The following is a 23,368-nucleotide window of genomic DNA, read 5'->3' as shown; positions in this document are numbered from 1 at the left end:
GGGAGCCCCAGCCTCAACAAGATTTGTTAACATTTCTCTATTTGAATACAGCATTGCTCAAATGATTTGAGAACTATTACCCTCCTTCAGCTTACGAGTCTTGGCGAGGACCTTTGGTGGGCAACAAGGGAGGAACAGTTTCCAGAAAAAGCATTTAAGGAAGTTTCTCTTCTTATGCTTTCTGCATTTTGCTTTGAACTACTTAATTCTACTGTTAGGGATTTCTTTCTTCCTTAGAGTTTACCTCAAATTTTAGAGGTGACATTTGGAAAAACAAACAAACAAAAAAAATATAAATAGGGAGGGAGCTTCATTAAACACATTTAACACTTCTACACGACCCGCAAAGCGAGGAACGCTGCTCTGGTGAGAGGAAGCCAAAGCTGGAAGACAAGCGTTCCAGCTTGTCTATGGCTCGGTCGCTGGCTCACTTGCTCACTGACCAAGTCACATAGGGCAAACTCGTCAAGAGTCAAACTTCATGTATTCTGGATCCATTTCCAAATGGTATAGCTATTCATGCCATCTCTAAAAGTCAGGCCTACAGGATCCCAAGTGAGGCATCCCAAAGACAGGGTAAGCTCTTCTCCCACCTCCATTTTCTGAAAGTACGGAGGACATCATTTGCTCATCATTAAAGAGGACTTTGAGACCTTTGGATGATGCACCTTTTCTGAACTTTATTCATAGCCTGCTAGGACTACTAAGGGAGGGCTTGGGGTTCTTCTTCCCTTTTAATTCCAAGAGGGTTCAAGCCATGTCTAAAAGCATAAAGTTGAACTATCCAATTAGGACCACTGGCCCTAACAAATGGCTTGTGGTCAACGTGCTGTGCTTGGGAAATTCTGATAACATTTGCAGCAACAGTAATCGAAAAATGAGGTGACAGAGACCTGAACACAATACATTTGCAGCACTGTTATTGCCCACGTGCTGAGAGTGGCTGTCGACTGTTTTCTAGAGCAGCAGTTTGCAGCCAGTAGAGCACCGGATACTCCTAGGAGGGAATGCCCATGAAAAAAGAAGAAATGAAAGGCTGTTAGCAAACAGTCTTAAATTCACTCAGTGAGACCCACAGCTACAATGCAAAATGGTTTGGGGGAAATTAGAATAAAATAAAATAACTATTTCTTAGAAGAAACCAGCCTTTGAAAGTAGCCTTACATTCTAGCCTCACTAGAAAGGCACTCTAAGCCTAATGTTCAGAACCTTCAGGGAAGTTGTTTAAAAATGCTTTGTACACAGCCAATTAACTCTAACTTATCGATTGAGATGGCATCTCTTAATCGCTCAATTTGTTAAATATTTCTCTTTGAAGAAATTTCTTTCCAAAGAGCCACTTCAAGCAGTTTCTGGAACTTGCCATTCAAGCTATCAGTGAACACACAGACATTCATAAGAGTTATATACATGGTGATGAGCTTTTAGTAGTTCAAAATAACAGCAGGAACAACAAAAAGAAAAAAAAAAAAAAAAGTATGTCTTAGAAAACCACACTGGAAAATAACCACTCACAGGTAATTCTAAATAGAGACTTGTGAAGTAAAGACAAACACAACTGAGCTAATAAAGCCCTATCTGTTAAACTCAGCATCCTGTGAGCTGATAGTGGGCTTTTAGCACTCACCATTCTGCAAACCACTGGAAAAAAATGGTAATGGGTAAAACCCCAAAAGATGTGATAAATTCTTCCTATTTCGCTGAAAAGCCACATGACATTTGCATGAATGTTTCAGCAAATCATGGCAGAAAAATCAGCTGTCAATCAGCTGCTGCTTCTCTATCAGAAGTTGACCAGAGATGGGGTGGCAGTGAGGAAGTGATTTTCAAAATTAAAAATTGTTGATTCAGTACGTAAGCCAAAAGCGGCCCAAGTTGCAAGGTATTGAATTAAGAGTTAAAACACACAAAGTGCCAGCCCTCGTTAAACTCGTATGCCGCCAGCACCTCAGCGAGAGGGACAGTTTTAAGTAAATGAAGAAGTACTCATTACTGATAGGAAAGCAACCCTGTATTCAGTTCATGGCCTTGAAGAAGAAAAGAAAGCCATTCAGCAATCAAAAAGTCAATGCTAAATGGAAACCTGCAGAACACAGCTGACAAGACCAACTTTTTTTTGCTGGCATCGGGGCCTTTTCCTATAAGCATCACAGCGTCACGCTTTCCAACGGGAGCTAGTCAAAGTGAAGCTGTCCCACACCCGAGCCATGCAGGAAAGCTCTCCCCATACAGGATTCTAGTGGGGGCACTTACGACAACACTTAAATTGTTTTAGAGCCATGATGCAGATGAGAAATAGCGTTTGGCTTCCAGGTGTCCAGTTTTGCTCGGCACCAGCTCTTCCCCGCTCCCTGCCTAAGACACAAGCCTTTGAACACTGAAACACATGAATAATTCTACCCATGTGGGTATTCCCATGGCCTGCTCTGACAAGCCAAGGTATACACATGCCAAATAATGAGAAAAACAGCTTTATACCTGCTAGTCCTCTGGACATAACCTGAAATTCTCAAATCTCAGAAGGAAACATGCGATGAACACTCTGGTCTTTCTCTCTTTCTCAACACTGAAAAGGCTGGTGAGCATCCCTGCACTAGATGACAAAGTTCTCAGAAGACTAAAAGGCAGGTACTGAGTTAAACCTTCTTAAGTCAAGCAAGCCTTTTACTGGGGCAGATGAAAAAGCAAAATTAGGCCTGGGCAACAACAGCACGGATGAAAGATACACCTCTATCATTAAATAATGCCCCATTTTTCAATCAACAGCAGAGCTGGCTGAAAATAATAGTAATTTTAACTCTAATGGAAAACCAAGGTATTTTTCACTAAAACTGATTCTTCAACCCACTCTAACAAAAAGGAAGTAGAGGAAGAATAAAAACATGAGAAGGAAACATAGTATTTAAAGTACTTCATGTTTTGTGGCTCTTCCTACAGTAAGAGCATCTCCATGCCCCATCCTCAATTTTCTTTGCAAGACCAAACCCAGACTGGCCCAGCACCTCACTCCATGTAATTTACCCATCCACCGAGAAACATAAATAATACTCTCAGTCTCCCTCATACAGTTCACTATTTATCAGCTACAAACACCTTTACTCTGAGATAAAGTAGGTTTCCAGCTCTCTAGATCAGGGGATAACTTATACCACTGTTTCAAAAACATGTTTGCCCAACTGAGGAGAATTCAGAGGAAAAAGGGAAGTCCTGCAGGATGTGTTGACCTCTGATAGTCAAAACTCTGTACTGTTACATGAAGAACCAAGACTGAATGAGGAGGAGCAGTGAGGGAAAGGAAATGTGCACATACCACGACTTCACACTTATACTACACTTCCTCTCCACAGTCCTCTACAGAGAAACAAGGCATGAATTTTTCATCAGCCCCATCTACCAGGGATGAAACTGGGGCAGAGGAGAGGGGGAATTTCCCCAAGATCAGAAGAGGGAAAAGCAAATTTCACTCTAGAAAATTATACTGGCTCTCAGGATTATACTAATACTACCATCTTTGTCTTTTCCAACACAAAAGTCCTACCATATAACTGCTTCTCCAACACTGAACTGGGAGTTCAGGGAAGCAGGAGCAGGGAGGTGGAGGAGGAGAGACAGTTTCAAATCTTTAGCGTGTATTTATAATGTTGTAGAGAAACTGCATTTCACTATGGAATGATTATTGATTTCTTAATGGATTACTGGTGCATAAATTTACACCACCACCACCCCCGGCAAAAAAAAAAAAAAATCATCAATCTTAGGATAATAATTATAAACCTATCACAGTGTGTAGAGCTTTCTGACTGAGTAGAAACTTATCGCTATCTGCCAGGAAATGGCCAGTTTTCTGTTTCTCCCACTCCAACCACATTACAGGATGGCAAGGAGCTACTGAAAAATACATGCTATTATAAAACAAAGTTTGTAATTGCACAGGACATACCTTCAGTCAACTTTCATTAACCAGGCTCTTTTCAACTGCTGCCCTTAAGACAGCCAATGCTTGATCCATTACTGAACAAGTTAATTAGTTACTAGAATCCTTTTATGTTATTTTTATCATCGTCATGAAGCAGCCCCAGCACAGGGTGAGACTCCGTAATGGGCAACATACATTCACAAACCCACACACCCTCAACTTTTTCTACTTACCAGCCTACAGTCAAATGTTTCTGTAGCTATGTAATTTTTTAGCAAAGCCACCCATAGAACAGCTTTGCTACAAGCAGCATCATGTTACAAAAATTACTAAATTACCACAAGGACTCCCCTCGACTTCAAGAAGTGTCAGACCAAATCCCTGTAGACAGGGCACCATGGAAATTTAAAATCATTCTACAACAAAAACTTCAATGCCCCAGAGTTTGTGCAAGGTACAGGAGTGTGGAGGATCCAAGACTGGCTCTTTTTAGCAGTTCCCACCCATAACACCACCTATTTTCGGCCCACTGTTTAACTACATTATATGAGGTTCTAGTCCAGCTGTGAGCCATGAGCTCAAGGTGACCCACAAAAGGGTTGGTTGTGAAGCCAGTGCCTCTCGGCTGCTTGCTTCATCTCCCTACCAGAGGTGAGCATCCTCTGCGCAGGGACCGAGGCACCAGAAACCCCAACTTGCCACCTCCTTGGCTGACGCAACGCAAAGATCTGTTAGCACCAGGCACCAGCACGGCTCAGCGTGCCTTTGCCTCTGCAGAAGCATCAGCACCAGGAGCTCCCACCGCTGCCTGGACATCACCCTCTTGCTGTGTGAGCCCACGCAGTACACTGGATCAGTTTATCGATCCAAACTAAAAATACCCTATTTTGTTGTTCGGTTTTTCTTTTTTAGAAAAACTGCTGGCATTGCAAGCGAGAACAGGGCATGTTGAACTCTTTGAGTGCTCGCCTTAGGAGTAGTCCTCTTTGCTAGGGCAGGTGGGGCCAGCCATAGCACCTTTAAACAGTCCCAGCTGATGACAGCCCACACATCCAACACCGTCAAAACACACGCAGGCTACAACCCGGCACACCACAGATCTCCAAGCGCCTGCAGCACCGAGGGGCTCCAGCGTGCTCTGGAGCCCAGCCGCAGCGCCACCCACCCAACACCGGCCCCACTGTTCTGGGGCCAGCCCTCGCTGGAAGCAGTGGCCAGCAGGATGGCCTGTAGAAGCCAACTGCCAGAGCTTAAATGGAAAGACGAGGTACGACTGTCTTGGCATCTGGCTACGCCCTTCCATGCCTAGAACAATTTCATATACAAATGCAGCCAGCTGATGTTCCCCCAGACTAAGCTTGTCGCTACCTACAGCTTGACCTTGTGATCAGAGTCTTCTCCAAAAGTGTAGGGACGTAGATGGAGAATCTCCCACAAAATGTACTGGGCTTTAACTAGGTCCCAAATTACTCCTCAGGAATCTCCAGCTACCTAGCACAGAATGAGCACCTTAACTCTGAAAGGCTACAATTCAACTAGTGCAGCAACTTCTCCCCTTTCTCATAACCTATCGTGCCTTCCCTAGCCCAGGAACCAGTCATAACTGCTGTAGGACAGCAAAAGCACCTCCAAAAAAAACCCTCATATGCTCAAAGGTGGTTAACAAAAAAAAAAAAAAGAAAACAGCCACAGAAAGCAGTGTTCTCCAAGGTACAGAGGCCAGATAAAATAAAAGCAGAAGGCCCAAAAGTGCAACACTTGACAACAGCTTCAATTAGCAGCAAAGTGGGGTTTGGGAAAACAAGGGCCTCTTCAGAGCTGCTATAGGGCAAAGATGAAATCCCAGAATTAAAAACAAAATCCCCACATGCACATTAATATTCAGAGGCAATTACCTTTCAGCTTAAAGTGAGCCAACATGCATCTTACTACAGCAGCTCTTACAGCAATCTTGTTTACAATTGGAAATGGATTACATTATCTCAGCTCCACCTATCCACATAATGCAGAGCAAACTGTCAAACATAAAATTACAAAATGGTTATTGTAAGGTATCCCCTTCAGCATAAGAATTAATTTGACCTATTTTATTACTAAATTATTACTCCCACACAAATTTTCTATCACAGATATCTATCAGCACTGACATTTGTATTCCAGCGAGGCACTCTCAGATGCGTGTTTTCTTCTTCTCCACCTCAAAGGTGTATTGAACAGATTTGATGTAAACAGCCTCCTGCCAAGCTAGTTAAAATCCTTAAACTTTATACATGCAATTAGATTGTGACAATAACCATTTGCTTAAAAAAGAGCGAGAGATCCACACAGTTTCAGATTCTGAAACAAAATACTTCACAAGTTAAAGAAATGATTAATCTAAATTTAAGGAGGACCTACAGATATTTTTACTACAGCTCTGGCAGGTTGCTCTGATCGTCACCAAGAGACATGATTTGGCCCTGATTAAGAATGTGCTTAAGTCCTATTAAAGCCAATGGAAGTTAATCATCTGTTTAAGAGCTTTGCTAAATCAGGACCAGAACAGGAGACATTTCCAAAAAATCTGGGCCTAAATTGAACACACACTAATTAGCTGCACACACCAATTACATGATTATGGATGAAACGTGGTTGTTTAGCATTTACAACAGCACACTTTGTGTGGAATCATTTAGAAATAAGGTCTAATTATCATTCTGTAACAGGTCCCACAATGCATTATAACCCACATATACCATGTTAATTTTAGTTGAAGGAATAGCTTAAAAAGGAAGAAAAAAAAAATAAAATTCTTCCAGTAATATTTGTTCAAATTCTCAAGTGGATCAAGATCTGACCCTTTTGGAACTCCACTGTGTTTGCAGCCAGAGCATCTGAGCACTCCAGCTCAGTTCTGTTTTCTTTTTGCTACATTTTGCTTACAGAAAATATTCACTCTTGCATTTCAAAATGTAACATTTGTATTCTATGTCGCCTAACAATTTAAGCCCTGCACTCAGAAACAAGCAAGGTGGCACAGATTTGCATAACCAGGATTACAGATATCAGCAAATTACTTCTAGCAAATTATTGCACATGCAAACCAGAAGATTCTGAAAGTACAACTGTGAATGATCTCAACTATTTGAACTATTTGACATTAGCCAGGACTGCCCAGTCTCACTTTTACATCCCTTAGCCCAGTATTTACTGGTTTTTCTTAGCAACAAGATTTTCAGGTAAGTGACTACGAGAGTCTCCACTTTCATTAAATTAAAGAAAAAAAGGCATTCCCAACCCCAGAGATGCCAAAAAGCCACGCTTCAGTGCAAAACATGGTTCAGGAAAGAGAAGGTACATTTGTGAAACAAAAACGCACACAAAAATATTCTTACGGCACCTCTAAGGCAATCTTGCAATTTAAAACTTGACTCATGATTGTGAAAGTTCGGAGTTGGCATGCCAACTTGGTGAGCCATCTGCTCACCAACAATTCATAAATGAGACTGCTGCCAAAGCCACCCCATTACTCAGTTCTAATATTAGTGATGTAACTAAAACATGATCACAGGGTTTTTCTCCCCACGAACCAGGAAGCACAAGAAAAAGAAAACCTCACAGAGGAAAAGTTAAAAATAAAATAGGTAAAATATATTTATGCTCAATAGTCCCTTCAAGTCTGATTAGCAGGAACACTCATGATAAATTCAATGCTGCAGTTCTGTAATTCCCTCTAAACCAAGTGAGAAGAAAAAAAAAATTGGTAGAGTGATTACAAACAATGAGATGAGGTGAATCACATATTCTGTACCAAATGCCCATTTCTTTGTTAATGATTCAAACAGTGGTTTGTTCAAATAAAACACAGTATGTTAAAGAAGGCCCAACACCTCATAATAGCATTTAATCTATTTTGACAATAGATTCAAAAATAATAACTGAGGAAATGTGCATAGGGGCTAGCAGGTACCACTGCTAATTTTACTGCTGATGCTGACTTCACCACTAGTAGCAGGCAATTTTTGGATAAAGCTATGAACCTACTGAAACAATTCCTTTCTTATTAAAATTCCAGATTACCTACAGCAGTGGAAAACTGCTGGAAATTAATCTGCAGTAAATAATCCTTGGGGCAAAAGATATTGTAGCGAAACCATGGCAAATTGCTCAATCATTTTTAAAATGTTGAGTCACAGTTCAGTTTTGTTGTCCTGGAAGTCCAGATCTATCTGTCTCCACGGGAAGCCAGCAGCAAGTCCCAGTGCAGAGCCGGTATTCCCAGAGCCCAGGCACGCGGATGTGCTGCTGCAGGAGCAAAGCCAGGAGCATGCAACGCATTACACCCGCATTTCCTCGTGGCACCTTCTCCCCATTGAAGGGAAAAAGCCATTTAACCACTGGCTTTAGTGTGAGCTGAATTAGGACATTGCTGAGGGCTCTATAGGGGACAATACTAAGCCTGAAAACCCAGGAATCCTGGTGGTATTAATTAAGAGGACAATGACAACAATAAACATCCCGCTTCGTTTCAGAGTACCTTGCTCTATCACTGCCAAAAGGAGTAGCTTTAAATCTGCATTTTGAAATTAAATGTATCATCATTACACAATTACTGTTCTAATTAGCCTCCTCAACAACAGATCGGCTTTATTTACAATTAATTTTGGTTAATGAGTTAGTTGTAGTTTTATCTGATGGGTAATGGGAGAGAATTAATAATTGCTTAATCCACACAAAAATCTTGTTGTTCACATAGTGCACAAAATTTTGACAAATGTTTCTGAATCCTAGCCAACAACTACCAGCACATTTTCACTATCTGAAAGCAGCCAAAGCTCAGCAAATGTTACCATATTACATTATAGTAGATGGAACTGTTTATATATATAATTAGAATTATTATTATAAACTACAGTCATAATTATAAATTGAAATTTCATTGCCAGCTTGTAAGGAAGCCTTCCCCCCTTCCAAAATACCTGGCCATAACAATTAATTCAGGCCATCTCCTTTAAGGTCTGCCAAGACTTATCCCATTTACAGTTGCACAAGAGAATGACACAGAGACCCAAACTGGGGAAGAAAGTGTCTTCTCTACACATCAAGACATCCTGTACATGTCATACCTTTGTCCATATCCCTCCAACGAACCCTAGTCTGCCCGCGAGGCCAGCTTACGTCCTAGAGATTTTTAAACTAGGCATTGGTTTTAAATGGTTTCAAACCATCATCTTCAGTTACCACCTCCTCTCAAAACACTTTTCCCTTCCCAAACGCAGAGCTGGTTTGCCTCCACCCAGACCCGAGTACTGATGTCACAACAGGAGACATGTCAGAAATTCCTCAAAGGGACTCTCACACACCACCAGTTTCATAAGGGCGTTCGGGTGCCACAGCAAAGGCAAGGAGAGCACGACAAGCTGGGGCACCAAACGACCTTCACCCGTGTCAGAACACAGAACGGCTGAAAGCGACGGGCACAAGCAAAGCAAAACTGACCCTCCAGCACAGTTCTCCGGAACTCTTCTAGCACTGGAGTCGGTTGCTGGGGTGCTGTCGAGCAGAGGCAACATAAAACTTCAGGATCTCCCCATATCGTCTCTAAGGAACCTTCAATAAATATATATTTCACTTTTATATTATAATTCATGTTTCTATAATGAAAACACTTTTTATTCTTTTGCTAAGGTATTGGACACTATTGTCCTAGGCTGTAAATAGATTTAAAACAAAATATAATTAAAGAAAAAAAACACACACACAAAAAAATACATCAGACAGAGTTCCACTGCTGTAACAGCTGCAGTTGGGACACAGATAAAGCATCCTGACATGAAGATGAGCTAGTCCTTTACAGAACATCATTATAGAACATCATTATTTCCTGGAATGCATTGCAGTTCGCTTTGGTTTTGAATATATATGTGTTATATATTTACTAGAGCAAAAATCTCACTACTATCGATTTTTCTATAAATATTTAATGGTTACCAGTCAGAAGCCAAATTTAAGTAACAATAGCACTAATGAAATTAAATAAACAAAGCACTTAAAAAGTGTGAGAAAAAAAGCAAATACCTCTCTACAGCATTTTCGCGCAAGTGCAGTGAGACAGCAACCTGAAACCAGGGTGTGTGCCGACAGCCTGACTCACCTCTGCTCTCGCTGTCCGACCAGAGAGGTGATTTTGCACAAACATCTAACCAAAAAGTAGGTTCTGGGAGCAGCAGACTTCGCAGAGACTAGCTTCCAGCAACTTTTTCCCATGCCTTTGACATATGAAAAGGGTGGTGCTTAATAGCTTTTCCTTCAGCAGAGGTACAATTCACATACCTCTCCTCTTTCTGGCTTTGTAATTTCATGAAACTTGCATAATTTTAAGCGTTTTCAAGCCTGTGTATCCCTGCTGTATGCGACCAAAACTCTCTGTAAGTGCCTTCAATTTGTATTGACACACATCACACACATAAGGGCTTGTCATAAACCAGAGCCGGACACATTTTCGTATTACTTGCTCCAGCTGCCAACCTTCTCTGCTTGGTACTAACCAATTTGGGGGCAGCTGATTGGTGATAGATAACATTTATACTCCAAGAACACTCCAGTTTGAGATTCACATATAAATGCATGGGATTTTTGGAGGAATAAAGAAAATGTGTAACTGACAGAATACAGATTTAAAAGAATGCAAGAATAAACACACAGAGCTCTCGCAGTCTGGTAACATCATACACTACTTGACCCTCAAACACACAACTAGCCCATCATTCTTCTGAACTCTGAAGAGGTAGCTATAATCTGACATTTTGAAGTCACATACACAGACGATGAAGCTGACTGCCTCCCACCCAGAGGAGCTGAATTCATACTAACACTAATTCCTCTAATTTTTCTCCACCTCTTCAGCCTATAATTTTATTCACCCATGTGAGGCTCTTAAAGATTTATTGTTGAAAAACCATGATATAATGAGGTGATGTTATTACATTACAGTCTAGAAGAACAGATTATCCAAAGGATAACGTCTCTCAGTGATGGAGAGAGAGGCCTGTGTATTTCAGCTGGAGGAGATTTTCAGACAGGAGGTTCCAAGTGAAGCCGATACCCCCGATGGTTCCACACAGCTGCCTGGATAAGCACTAATCGCACCCAGGAACCACTGTGCTACTAACAAAGTCAAAACAATTGCTAAAGTTGACCCGATCTGGGGAGATGAAACCATAAAACTATTACACACATCTACATCTAGGACATGCCCACATCTGAGAGGTGATGAGCATTAAGGCATGGTGTGAATTGAAGACCCATCGGTACATTCTAAAATATTTCCATACTCTGCTAAAGTCTGAAATAGTCTAATGATATGTTAATACTATATAGTAAGATTACAATAACTATGTGAGCAAACATTCTAATAATGCTCTCAAATATTTCTGTACCTGTGCACACACTGCACAGGTGCCGGATCCCTGCAGACTCTCTAGAGAGGCAGGGAGAGATGCCATTCTACACACACAATACAAAGGCTGTACCTAGGAACAGACAATTAAAAGCAGTATGCAAAATGCTAATTAATAACATTTGTTCCCCTTCAGGGGCCATTATCTGGACAAAGCAAAACACACACTGCAGGACACAAATTTCTCTAGAAATAAGATTAAACTTCACCAAAACCAAACCCCATTTTCTTCTTCTGCCTGAGCCTTCTCCCCTTATCACAGATCTGGCTGATAACCAGAACAAGGTCTTCCACCTACTGTGACTCTTTCCTGGAAACTTTTAAACCATCCATGATTAAAAAGAACAGCTACTCTTCCCCAAATGAATAGACCTCCTAACTCTTCCATGTAAAAAGACTTGTTGTTTTCATATAGAAAGAAGCAACTTCTTTCATTTTCAGAAGGAAATTCACATCATCCTGTTTGCTCTTTGGACAGAAGCAGGTGTTTAACTCAAGCTGCTGAAGTTTAAGGGATGAACAGATGCAGTTACCAAAAATTCTCTCAGTTTGTGTTTTATGGCTAGACCATTATCTGAGAGAGCACATTCGCTTCCAGAGGGAATCATAAAACATCTGAAAGCTAAGGACCAGGAAAAGGTAGGTGTGAATTCTCCTGTGACTGCACACACAGAGTCCCAACTCAAAGAGTAACAACGAGAAAAATTAACACGGACTTGGACATATCACAAGACTCTCCAGCCAGCTTCTTGGGCCACTCACCAACATAACTGCCACAAACTGAGGGAATACATGTTTCTTAAGAAAAAGCAGGACAACATCATTTTCTTTCAATGGAATTAGGGGGTTTTGGACACTTAGGGGAATACAAAGGAAACATGACTAATAAGGAGCTAAGAAGACACCAGTCTACTGTTGAAGGTCAGAGCTCTGATATCTTTAGACTAACACTTGTTTTGTTCAAGAACAAATAGGATAAACAAAAAAATATCCTTCATCAGAAACTCAAGCTTTGTCACACATGTGAGCAAATGGAGCTCCTCTATCCTCTATTGTGGGCCCTGCCCAGATCTTCCATTAGCTAGAGATAAAACACACATTGTCTTACCTCCTCACATAAGAGGAAGCTTCATGAGAAAACAGGTGACAGGACAGGCAAACAAAGTGAATAGATTTCCTCTGCCTCAGTATGTCCTACCTTTGGAAATTGCTTCAGGCTTCCGCTCTCCAGGACAAAGAACCTGACAGCAACAGCACCAAGATGTGGCTGGGTCTTCTATCCCCACCACACAAAGCTTCAGGGCGGACAGTAGAGCTGAGTGCTCAAAAGGCCTTCTCCAGCCCAGTGATAGGCTTCCCTTCCTCTCTCCCCTGCTGCAGCAACTACACCTCTGCCCAGAACAGCCTCACAGGTGGTACCAATGCCTCAGCAGAAAGAGGGGGTGAAAACTGCCAGCCTTTGCAGCTTCCCCAGGTGGGGAGAGGGGAGGTAGGTCTGGAGTGAATCAGGTTCCTTGGCTCATGCCTTGGGTAAAACCCACAGTCTGCTAAGAAGAGGGAGTCCTATTTAGGGAGATGAGGCACTTAAACTTTGCTGTCTTTTTCATTCACCATTGGCTGGTAAATCTACATCTTTACACCCTTCATATCAGGGTTGGAAATGCAGTTTGGCCCTAGGACTGACCTCCTACCACCCACAGGTGTTACCCTGTTCCTCAGAGGTCATGGGGATCAAACCGGCAACCTTGGCTTCAGAAGAGGAGATATCAAGAGTCCTGTGACCTCTCTGAACAGGCAGAACGCAGAGCAACCATGAGCTAAAAGAGTAAGCACGACACACACAGAACACACCACCTCTGTGGTGCTATGCCTCGGCCACACAGCTTTATAGGAATGAACCCCCAAACCCAGAAAGCAATAATAAGAGGGGTGGAGAAAGCGAAAGTCAGTTAAAAAAAAGAAAGAGGTTCTAATTCACAGAAGTTTGGATGACTTATCAGCACAGAAATGAGGGGGAATCAATCAAACCCATTCTTTTCCAGGAACAGTGTCTGCTGTTTTCCGGTATGCTCCAGTGTACCACCTGTAACAGGACTTACAGGTGACCCTGCCAGCCAGGGCTATGCTCACAGCCAGAGCTTCTGGCAGCACCACTCCTCCTGTGAGGGATTACAGCTCTTCAAAGCCACAGGCTGACACAACGGTGCCGGCAGAAGCCGGTAATGTAGACCTGGCTCTGGATCAAGGGCACATTTTGCTGGGTAGTGTAAATAGGAGTTTATCCACACACAGACCTGGTAACACTCAGCTGTATAGGAAGAGTTAAAATGCTGTGGTTGCTCTAATGTAATCACAGCAGAACAGGGTGCTTTAGGACTACCACAATTATGCCTGTGTAGGAGAGGAAATAAGCTATACTGGTACTAAGGTAGTTCTGAAGGCACCTCATTGTGGGGCTGTGAAAATTCAATGTAAAACAACCCCTAGGCAAAGTAGGTATTGTAATAAAATAATGACTTTTGACAACAACAAACAGGTACTATCCAAACCTCCACCCAAGTGATCTATGGCCTCTGCAATTCAGAAAAAAAGGCAAGATGGGAGAAAGAGCAGCCCAGAAACATAAAGGGACAACCCAGCAATGACAGGATGCAGAGAAAAAACTGGGCCTCCTGTTACCCAACCCAGAGCCATCCCCGCCAAGCCCCATTGCTTCTCAGTGCCAGTCACAGCTGTGCTTCCTTCCGTTGGCATGTGGCACTCGGCCGACTGGCCCCAAACAAGCATTCCCAGCTCCAGGCAAGGGACAACATGCAGTGGCCCAGGCTATGTGCCTGGGCTGGACACAGGTCTTGTTACTGCACAGAGCAGCGGTACCACCTTCTCTTCAGTGTTCTAAGGAGCTGCTTCAAGGTGGATGCCCCGAGGAGTTCCATTCCCTGGGGTCACCGAGGAGCTATGCCTTTTCCTCCTGGTAGAACAGCATCACTCCTTCAAGGTGCCCTCTTGGCACTGGAGGGAGGACGAGCACCGCTCACCATCAGTAATGCACAAAGATGACACAGGTCATTCCCACCTGGAAAATTGAGTCCTGCAAACTATCACTTAGCTGGAGGACTAGACAGAGGCTGTGGCCCACAAAAACAGGAAACAAGCCCTCAATCCAATTTCCCAGGAGAAATGCCCATCGACTTCTGCAGGAGTGGCACCTTCCCCACGATCAGGGATGGGAAAGACAGTGTCTCATCATCTATCAGCGTGCCACATTTCAAGGAAGATGAGGAGTGCTCTTTTTGTTGTCATGTCTGTAAAAGAACTGAAATTCCAGAAGCAAACACTGAAAACTTGCTGACTACCAAGCTAGCAAGAGCACAGTGTTGTAACAGGGTGTGTACCAAGGAAAGTTAACTGAACCTGACAGTCCAAGAAAATAACAGAAGCTCCCTGAGAAAGGTGTGTGCAGCAACAAAGCCCTGGCAGATGACCTCTCAAAAGATTTCCATCAGAATGAATAAAAACCTATTTAATGAGATTAACTGATCATTTCGCTCCACCCTCTTTAGAACACTCACCAAGAGAGAGGAATGTTTTTGCAGACAAGTATATGACTCCTTAGGGAATGCCAGAGAGGCTGTCACAGAAGAGACAAAAATTACACAGGGGAACCCTCTGCCACTGGAGGGTGAGCTACAAGTAGCAGTTACTTAAACACCTACTGGTTTCAATGGCTACTTGGTGTTTGTGAATGCACAGAGTTTGTAACAGAGGAACTATTCCATCATTTTAACCATAGTGAAAACTCTAAGCTGATGTGGATAAAGCCCCAACAATGTAAGGTGCAGCCCAGCAAGTCTTTCATTTCCAGGTAGCTTTTTTTAAAAAAGAAAAACAAAAACACCCTAAAAAAAAAAAAACACACCCACAAAACACAACAAACAAAAACTGTAACACTACCATGGAGAGCTTCAGTTTCTTAGGCATGGACAAAACCCTAAATTTCTGTTTAAAGCCTGACCGTCACCTTTTTATTTATTATTTTTCCTCTTTAAACTTCAAGAAAGCTAAACCCATTGGCTAAAACTGATGAGTATTATTCCCTCAGCAATTCTGCAGGAGTTTGAAGTTTAAAGACTGAAGCAAAGTCAGTGCTCCTGTAAGCCTCAAGAGCTCACTTCTTCCAGTTCCCTGTCACACTTGATTGAGCTCAACTCTTATGACTAAGCTCATCGTGGCATGGTGCATCTTCACCACCCTTCAACCTGTGAAACCACAGGTACATGTGGATCAGACATCATTGGGAAATTCCACAGCCAGGCTCTCTAAATATTGAGCTGTCAAGGTTGGAAAGTCAGACACAAAGCACTGGACGACATCTGAAGTGACTGTCAGAAGTCCACCTCCCTGCACTGAAGTGGGATCCAAGGTACCCGGGCCAATAGATGTTGCCCACCCTATTCCTTGTAGGCCGCTGAGGAAAGGGATTCCTCAGCACCCCGAGCTTATCCAGTCCAGGTAAAAGTTATGCAGCTTCTCACACTTTCCAAGGTTATTTGGAAGAACAGAAGACCTGAATCCTTGCTGCAGAACACAGCAGTTTGGCTGCCAGAATTGTCCGTGCCCCAGTGCACATGTCAGGGGAGTGACTGCCTCAAAGCGCCAATTCAGTCCCCCATTTGCAGCTCAGCCCAGCCAGCTTTAACTACCCCTACAGAAAAGCCTCCTGCAGAGGCTCAGCCTCCACCACCTCATTCTACTGAAAAAACACAGGCTGAGCCAAAAAGAATCCTAGTGCAAGGCCCAGCCTCACGTGCCTGAACAGTAAGCTCTGCTGATGGCAAAGCTTCTTTGCCGTGTAGCTGAGGCATGAAGCAACCTGTGCTTTTATGCAGCTTCGTTCCAAAAGGCAAGCTCCACAGTGACATTTCTTCATCCACACAGACCTGGTGCTGATACAGCTGTGGTACATGAAACCTGCTGCTCAGGGCAACACAACTGGGACAAAGCAGGGCTGGTTTGACAATTTAGAGTTTAAAACCAGAAGTCATTGAGAAAGATTTGGGACTTTCAAGTTCAAAAGGAAAAAGAATGCAACTGATAGGCCACCCCACCCCAGTTGACCCTGACCACTGGGAAAACAGTACTGGCTACATTCTAATAAGACCTTTTCCGAATTCTCTTTAAGTACTGCTGCTGAAATCACTCACACCGAATGCTGCTGTCCCAACAGCTCTCTCAGCAGACAGCACAATCCCCACCTCGGAGAAAACAAAATCACCTCCTTGTTTCCAGCAACAGTCAGCTGACAAGGCATGTTTTGTGCATCAATTTCTCAAAACTTAGTAACACTGGAAGCTAGTATGAACCCATCTTGAAAGCACACCACAATTTTAATCAGTTTCAAACATCAGATGTTTGGTTTGATATTTACAGTTGTTCTGACTCTGTTTCGTTTAAGGGCTCCTTTTGTCTATAAAAGCAAAGATAAAGTTATCTGAGGCACCCACTGTAAAATCTCTAATTGAAGAGGAAATTTCTTCTGTCACTAACTGGCAGGTGCTAATAGCTGCTGTTATTATTTTCTGTATGATGCCAGGCAAGTGGTCTTAGAGAATTACCCTTCATCCTACAAAAAGTGGTCATCGAATCCACTAATCAAACAACCATGCCCCTGCAGTTTCTAAAAGGAACATTTTCTTCTAAGTCTATTTTACCCTACAGGAAAAAAAAAAAGCCTAAAACAAAATCTCTAATAACTATAGTAAGAGCTCAGTCTGGTATTATGAGGAGGGGGCTGGTCATTATTTCTTTTTAAAGGCTCTTTTATAAGGATTCCCCATCAGCCTTTAATTAGCATGCTAGTTCCAATTCAGAGGTTCCTGATCACTTACAGCCCAGTTCCACGTTGACCAAAGGCAACACGGACGCCCTTGAACTCAGCAGGGTCCACAGGAGGGCCTAGGGCCATGCAAGGAACTCGCTAGTACCCACACAAAGTTAATCGAGCAGGCCTTTGATGCTCACCTCTGGGTGTCAGCCTTTGGAAGAGTTTTCCTACGGAAGATCAGAAGAAAATCTGGACTTCCAAATTTGGAGCTGTGTAAATGCATCATCTGTACTCAGCAGGTATAGCACTAATTTGTCTTTGGCTGTAGATGGGAGTGAAGCAATCTATCAACCGATTCAGTTTGACTATTTGCACGTATTTTAAATCTTTGCTTACATAAAACTACAATAAAGTATTTTAGAACAGAGCATCTGCCAACATACATACAGTACTCTGCTGAAGGCAGATCCATGCGGGAGGGGATAGGTACCATCATTAGATAGCTGTGACAGGCGATTCACCCCCATTTATCTTTCGTCTCATTCACAAGGAAAATTGAGTGTCATCCCCATCCATAACCTATGGATACCATCTAGATTCTTGAAAATCATAACAGGTTGAAGGATGCAGCAGAAAACTCCCCAACACAAGCCAAAAATATTTAACCTGAAACCTTTTGGAATACAACCTGAAAACATCAGTGGCCCAGCCAGAGCCCCTGCTAACACGGATTGCCAAGGGCTAATGAACACAGAAAACTCTTTACCTAGCACATAATTTTACTGTTGCTGGGAGAGCACTGCTCAGTCGTTTGGGTACAGATCCAAGAAATTTGCTTCTTACAGTTTTGTCTCTTGTTTGAGCCAGACACAAATTAAGGCTAAATTAAGAGCTGTGTTTCAAAACGATTCAATGGAACACAAGAACAAAGGTCAGAACTTAGATCTCTGCCCTGCAGGTGCACATCCTGAGCACACAGCTAAACAGGGCCAGCCACGTTTTGGGGACAACTGGCACCAAAACCAGGAATCTGGGGACATTCCGAGTCTGACCCACATACCACGTTACGTACCAGCTTCTCCAACAGCAAACCCTGCCCAGCCAGAACACCATGCCCTGGGCTTCACTGGGAGGTCAGGCCAGCAGCAGATCAGCCAGTCTCCAATGACTCCACTGAAACACAACGCAGTCACTTCCTCCACTTGCGAGGAAGGATGACGGATCGATCCAAGGGGAGCTACCGAATTCATACAAGATATTTCCAACAGCCATTCCTCCCTTACTGTTCCACCTCGACTAAAAATAAATAAGTTTTAAGAAGAGGTCCCAGGTCCCTTGGATACCAAACCTTTAAAAGGATTTCCTGTATCCCGCAAAACAAGTGGGAAGCTCTAAAGCACAGACCAGTGATTTAGTCTACACATGCCAGGTTCAAGATTGGCCAAAAACCTTAAATGAACCAACATAACAGCTGCCACAAAAGCCGACAACCTCTGATCAATACATTCCATGTTCAAGGCAGAACAAACCACCTCTCTGCAAAACATTCTTATGGTTGCAAAGAAGAAATAAATTACAACAAATTTAAGAAGCTGGAGTTTTGCTTGGCTTAAGAACCCCAGGCAGAGCCCCTCATTTTTTTAAGAGCAGCACATGCTTAATCCAGAGCAGCAGTGATTAAAGCAGTTGGGACACCTGTGAGACACCACAAAACACATTTAAAGAAAAAAAAAAAAAAAGACATTCAGCAAGGCTGCAAATCCATGTGTGTTGCAAGAACTAACGAAGCTTAAAAACCATTGAAAATGTTAACACAATGAACAGGAAAATATTGAATGTGTTCAAGTATTTTTGCATGACTTCATCCTAGATCTTTTTATTCCCTAATTTGACTCTGCTTTTTAGTCTAGATTATAAAGAAGATTTAAAACAGGGAGCTTTTTTTCCCTTCCAATGAAGGTGTCCCATTAATAAAAAGGAAACAAAGAAAATGAAGAAAGTGAGTAGTAAAACTTTTACAACGTAATAAAATATATCAGAATCCCAGTGCAGCAGGATTGGAATTGTCTAAAGATGCTGAATTACGATCGGCTGTCATATTAAGTTCAGTTCGGAGTATTAGCAATCATATTCTCTAGCAACATGTATATAATTGGGAGATCTTCATAATAACCCTCAGTTTTAAAGGCTCATAAAAACTGCATTTTACTCCCAATTTGCAGGAGGAAAGAAGTATTCTTAAAGGAAAGTAACATCTTTCTCTCAGTAAGATATACTCTGAAGGCAATACACTATGTATTTTAAAGCAAGCAACCCTAAAAGCTCTTTCTTTCACAGTTTTTGGTGGGTTATTATACAAACACTCAGTTTCAAAAGATAAATACCTATCTAGGACACGCACTACAAAGAAAATCACTATCACACAGAGAAGAACCTTCTGAAAGTATATTGGAAGAAAAGCATGTTACATTATTTTTGAATACAAGTACAGAGTTACTTTAAGGTAAATATCTTGAGATAATATTGTAAACAATAGTAAAACAAGCTATGGCACTCACACAGAGGAAAAAAAACGCATGTTGGTTTTATGAAATGTGTGTAAACTACATTTATCCACCTCCAAAACACGGCATGAAAATAATTATAAAAGTATTATGAGCTTTTGGCACACTGGGTAGACTCCCAAATGTCTCTACATTTTTTCAATTTCTCCCTTGACATTCTAAAACAAAATCCTTTCAGTTTGTTACAGAGTCAACTATCAAGAGCCATAAACTTCCAATTATCCCAGCCTACTTTCAGACTTGCTGAGGTAATGAAAAGGATGCTGAAGTTTCTATATGGAATTGTAAAATACAACCTGCCATCAAACCCAGATATTTTAACTTTATACTTTTGCCAGAGTAAAGCCTTTTTGTAAATAAAGTGTGTTTGTTTTCAAATAAAACTACTTCAAGCTGTTTGGGGAAGCACAGTAAGTAATAATAATAGCAACAATTTCCATTTGGATTTCAAAACCTGATGAAAAAAAACCAGCACACGTCAAGTCTAGTGTTTTCCTACCTGGAACAGTTAAGGACCAGCTCTCAAATGCCACCTTGGGATAGTTCAGACTAGTAATCCCATTCATGCTTAGATGAGATACCAGCATGAACAAGAAAGCAGACAGAAGAAAAAAAAAAAAATCTCTACTCTGTCCTCCTCTTCTTGTATTAGCAACACCTACAGCAATGGGTAAGACCCGGCAAGGAAGCCAAGGACCCGGAGGACCAGACTAACCCAAACCCGCTGCTAGAGAGAAACAGGTTTAAGAGGAGACTTACTGCTTGCCATGTGACTGGGGGAGGTATGCTGCCCATTGGGTGTGCTGGAGGTGAGGTCAATGGCCATGCCGGAGTGCTCCCTTTCGGGCGAAAGCTCATTGTCACCTGCTTTCACAAAACAAGTGCCCCGTAAGTTTCCATCCCCTCCTTCAGCTGAGCAACACAAGGATTGAGAAGTACGCCTCACTCACCCCCTTCACCCTTCCCTGCTTTACCATCGGGGTCTTCCCCAGCCTGTGAAAACTGAACCCTCAGTGGCAACAGGTAAACATGACTGACCGATTTTAGCACCCCCCCCCCCCCCCCCCCAACCTTGTGTCACCTGCCTTCTACACACACAGACCTGGGACAAACCTTGCCCCAGCTGCTCTGTCTCAAGAGAAGTTAGCATTACTTTTCCATTTGCAGACACTGAGAGTCCAGGCTGGGCAGGAGACTGAAACTGTACTTCTCCTTACAGACCTGCCCCAAAAAGCTCTGGGTTAGCTAACAGTTAAACAAAGTGCTTACACAAACCCCGGAACAGAAAACAGAAAAAAGGTTTTGGCTGCAATTTGGATTCCTGGAGATGAACTCTCTCGTTTGCAAAGTTCATTCATCCTCAGGAAACTTTTAAACCTAGAGGTACTCCCCCATGCGCCCCTCCCCAGGCATTTTTCAGCTACACATAAATTTTATTTTTAAATGTTATTAATTCAGTGTCACCTCAATGCAAATACCATAGACAAGGGAGCGAAAGTTTCAGGTGTCTGCATTATAGAAAGGACAGTGGGAAAAGAGAAGTAATTCAGAATAATCAAATGAAATGACTACTTACATGTTATATATCCATCAGCAGCCTCTGCTTCCATAGTCAAAGTGCAGTGCTGCAAGGCAAAAAAGTACACCCTCAAAGATGCCTGTCAGTACCAACCACTAAATGATTAAACTTACTTAAAGCCCTGAGCAGTTGCCCATTTTACTGCTGTTGCAACCACCGCCTAGAGAAACACACAAGTGTGCTGCATGTGCTCATTTGCAAATCACCGAGCTCTTCCCGCAAATTGTGTGAGGAGAGAAATTCAGCTGCCTCCCAGGCAGGCGACACTGGGACCGTCTTGGTCTGACCGTACCCCTCTCTGTCCCCCACTTGCATTTTTAACCCCATCTGAGAGGTTTTTCCCCTGACTTCCCACTTGTTTTATTCAAGCCAGGATGGTAATGCTTTATCAATTATCAGCTCTCGCAGCCGGAACAGACTTTGAGGAGATGGATACTATCAACAATTGCTCTTTTCACACGCGCTCCAAGAGACTCCATCCTGATCTAAACAAAATAAAGCCCCCCCGTGTTTTTTCCCCTTTGGGAGGGTCGCTACAGCTCTTTGTCTCGCCGCACCGTAGGCACAGGCACACACACCTGTACGTGCACCTGCTCACTCTAACCCTATTTATGTGCCACAGCATGGGGCCGAACGTCACACTTAATACTCCCAGATCATACATTTTGTGGTGTGAAGCAATCTTAAAGTTTCTGGAAGCACTTTGCTGACACAGAACAAGCTATTACTTTCCAGAAACCCAAGTAACTGTATAGAATGACACCCCCTAGCTATCATTTGATATAGATTGAAGAAAAAAAAAAAAAGGGAGGGGGGGAGAGAGAGATCAATAATCATAACTGTGTTCTTTTAAGTGGAAAAGTTAAGAATCTGACATGACCAGAGGAGAATTTTATTTCCTCTCTCCCTCCACGGCCTCCTTTTTGCCTTTAGTTTCAAAACTCTCACTGCACCAGGCAGTTAAATTATTCACAATGAGCCATTTCTGTATTGATCGCCAAGTATATTTAGCCCTGGCTCCTGGAATTTCTCCATTACTTACTGGAAAACAGGCAGCTTCACTTCTTGTCTCCAAAACCACTTCCCTCCCCCTCCCTTAACCCGCTTTCCTTCCCCCCCTCCTCCCACTCCCAATAAATAAATACTTTTCTCTGTGCTCTTCTTTGGTATAAAGCAGATCAAATTCCCAAGGCATTCAGCACATAACACTTCAATTTCAACCTGCCCAGCTGCTACCAAACTCTCCTCAGTTACTGATTTTCACAGGACTCTTAAAAAGAAATCTCAAAAAAAGTTTTCAAAACAGGTCAGCCTCTTCCTCAAGCCCTTCAAAATTACCTTATCTTCCCCCTAGTCCAGGTAGGCAGGCACACACTGAGAAAAAGAAAGACACATCAGAAGCAACAGGGAAAGATCAGCCCAGCCAATGAAGTGGAAGGAAAGAAAGGGGAGGAAGGGAGGAGGAAGAGAAAGGAAGACAAAAAGAAGCAGAGAAACATCTACAACCGAAATTAAAACATGGTTGGATTTTTATGTTTTATTTCTTCAAGGGGAGAAGAGGAGGAAGGGCAAAAAAAGTTTGATCAACATTTTTAGGCTGGTGATGGCAAATGCCAGCTGCTAAGCCTCCTTCTCCACAACGAATGGAGAGAGAAAGAGTTTTGCTCGGGCTGAAGATCCAGCAAGATGGGGAAACTTGAAAAAAAAAATTTTTTAGAAAAAAGGGAAACAGAGAGAAGGGGGGCTGGGAGGGAGGGGGACAGAAACCCGCCCCCGACACTTACAGGTTTCCTTTACTCAAGGCAGATTTCCAATTCCAGCTTACGAATGTACTTACATTAAAAAAAGAAAAAAAAAAAAAAAAAAAAAAAAAAAGAGGGAGGGAAGGAGGGAGGGAGGTCAGCCGGTGCTACAGAAATGCGATTAACCAGCGGGGAGAGAGAGAGGAGAGAGAAAAACTTGATCCACCGGTTCGTTACGAATCGGCACGAAAACGGGGGGAGAGGAGGGGATGTGGGGCGGGATGGGGCGAGGGAATTCAGGGAGG

At 42.6% G+C, this 23,368-nt stretch overlaps 1 protein-coding gene across 1 annotated transcript in view; it reads right to left on the bottom strand.

Annotated features, from left to right (window-relative positions):
- The window catches only part of LOC103777060 (zinc finger protein Helios-like), a gene marked incomplete at its 3' end in the record, with an annotated part of 68,798 nt that extends 47,446 nt beyond the window's left edge, over positions 1 to 21,352 (bottom strand). Inside the window, exons 1-2 of the mRNA XM_008944598.1 lie at positions 21,319 to 21,352; positions 20,502 to 20,606 (exon numbers count right to left, since the gene is read on the bottom strand). Of these exons, the coding sequence (XP_008942846.1) occupies positions 20,502 to 20,606; positions 21,319 to 21,352 (139 nt within the window). The remainder of the gene's footprint in view (positions 1 to 20,501; positions 20,607 to 21,318) is intronic.
- Between the last annotated feature and the right edge of the window lie 2,016 nt (positions 21,353 to 23,368).

This window comes from Merops nubicus, unplaced genomic scaffold, assembly GCF_000691845.1.
Source record: "Merops nubicus isolate BGI_N331 unplaced genomic scaffold, ASM69184v1 scaffold44007, whole genome shotgun sequence".
Classification (NCBI taxonomy): domain Eukaryota; kingdom Metazoa; phylum Chordata; class Aves; order Coraciiformes; family Meropidae; genus Merops; species Merops nubicus.
Note: the sequence above shows the minus strand (reverse complement) of the source record. Positions and strands in the feature narration are given on the sequence as shown.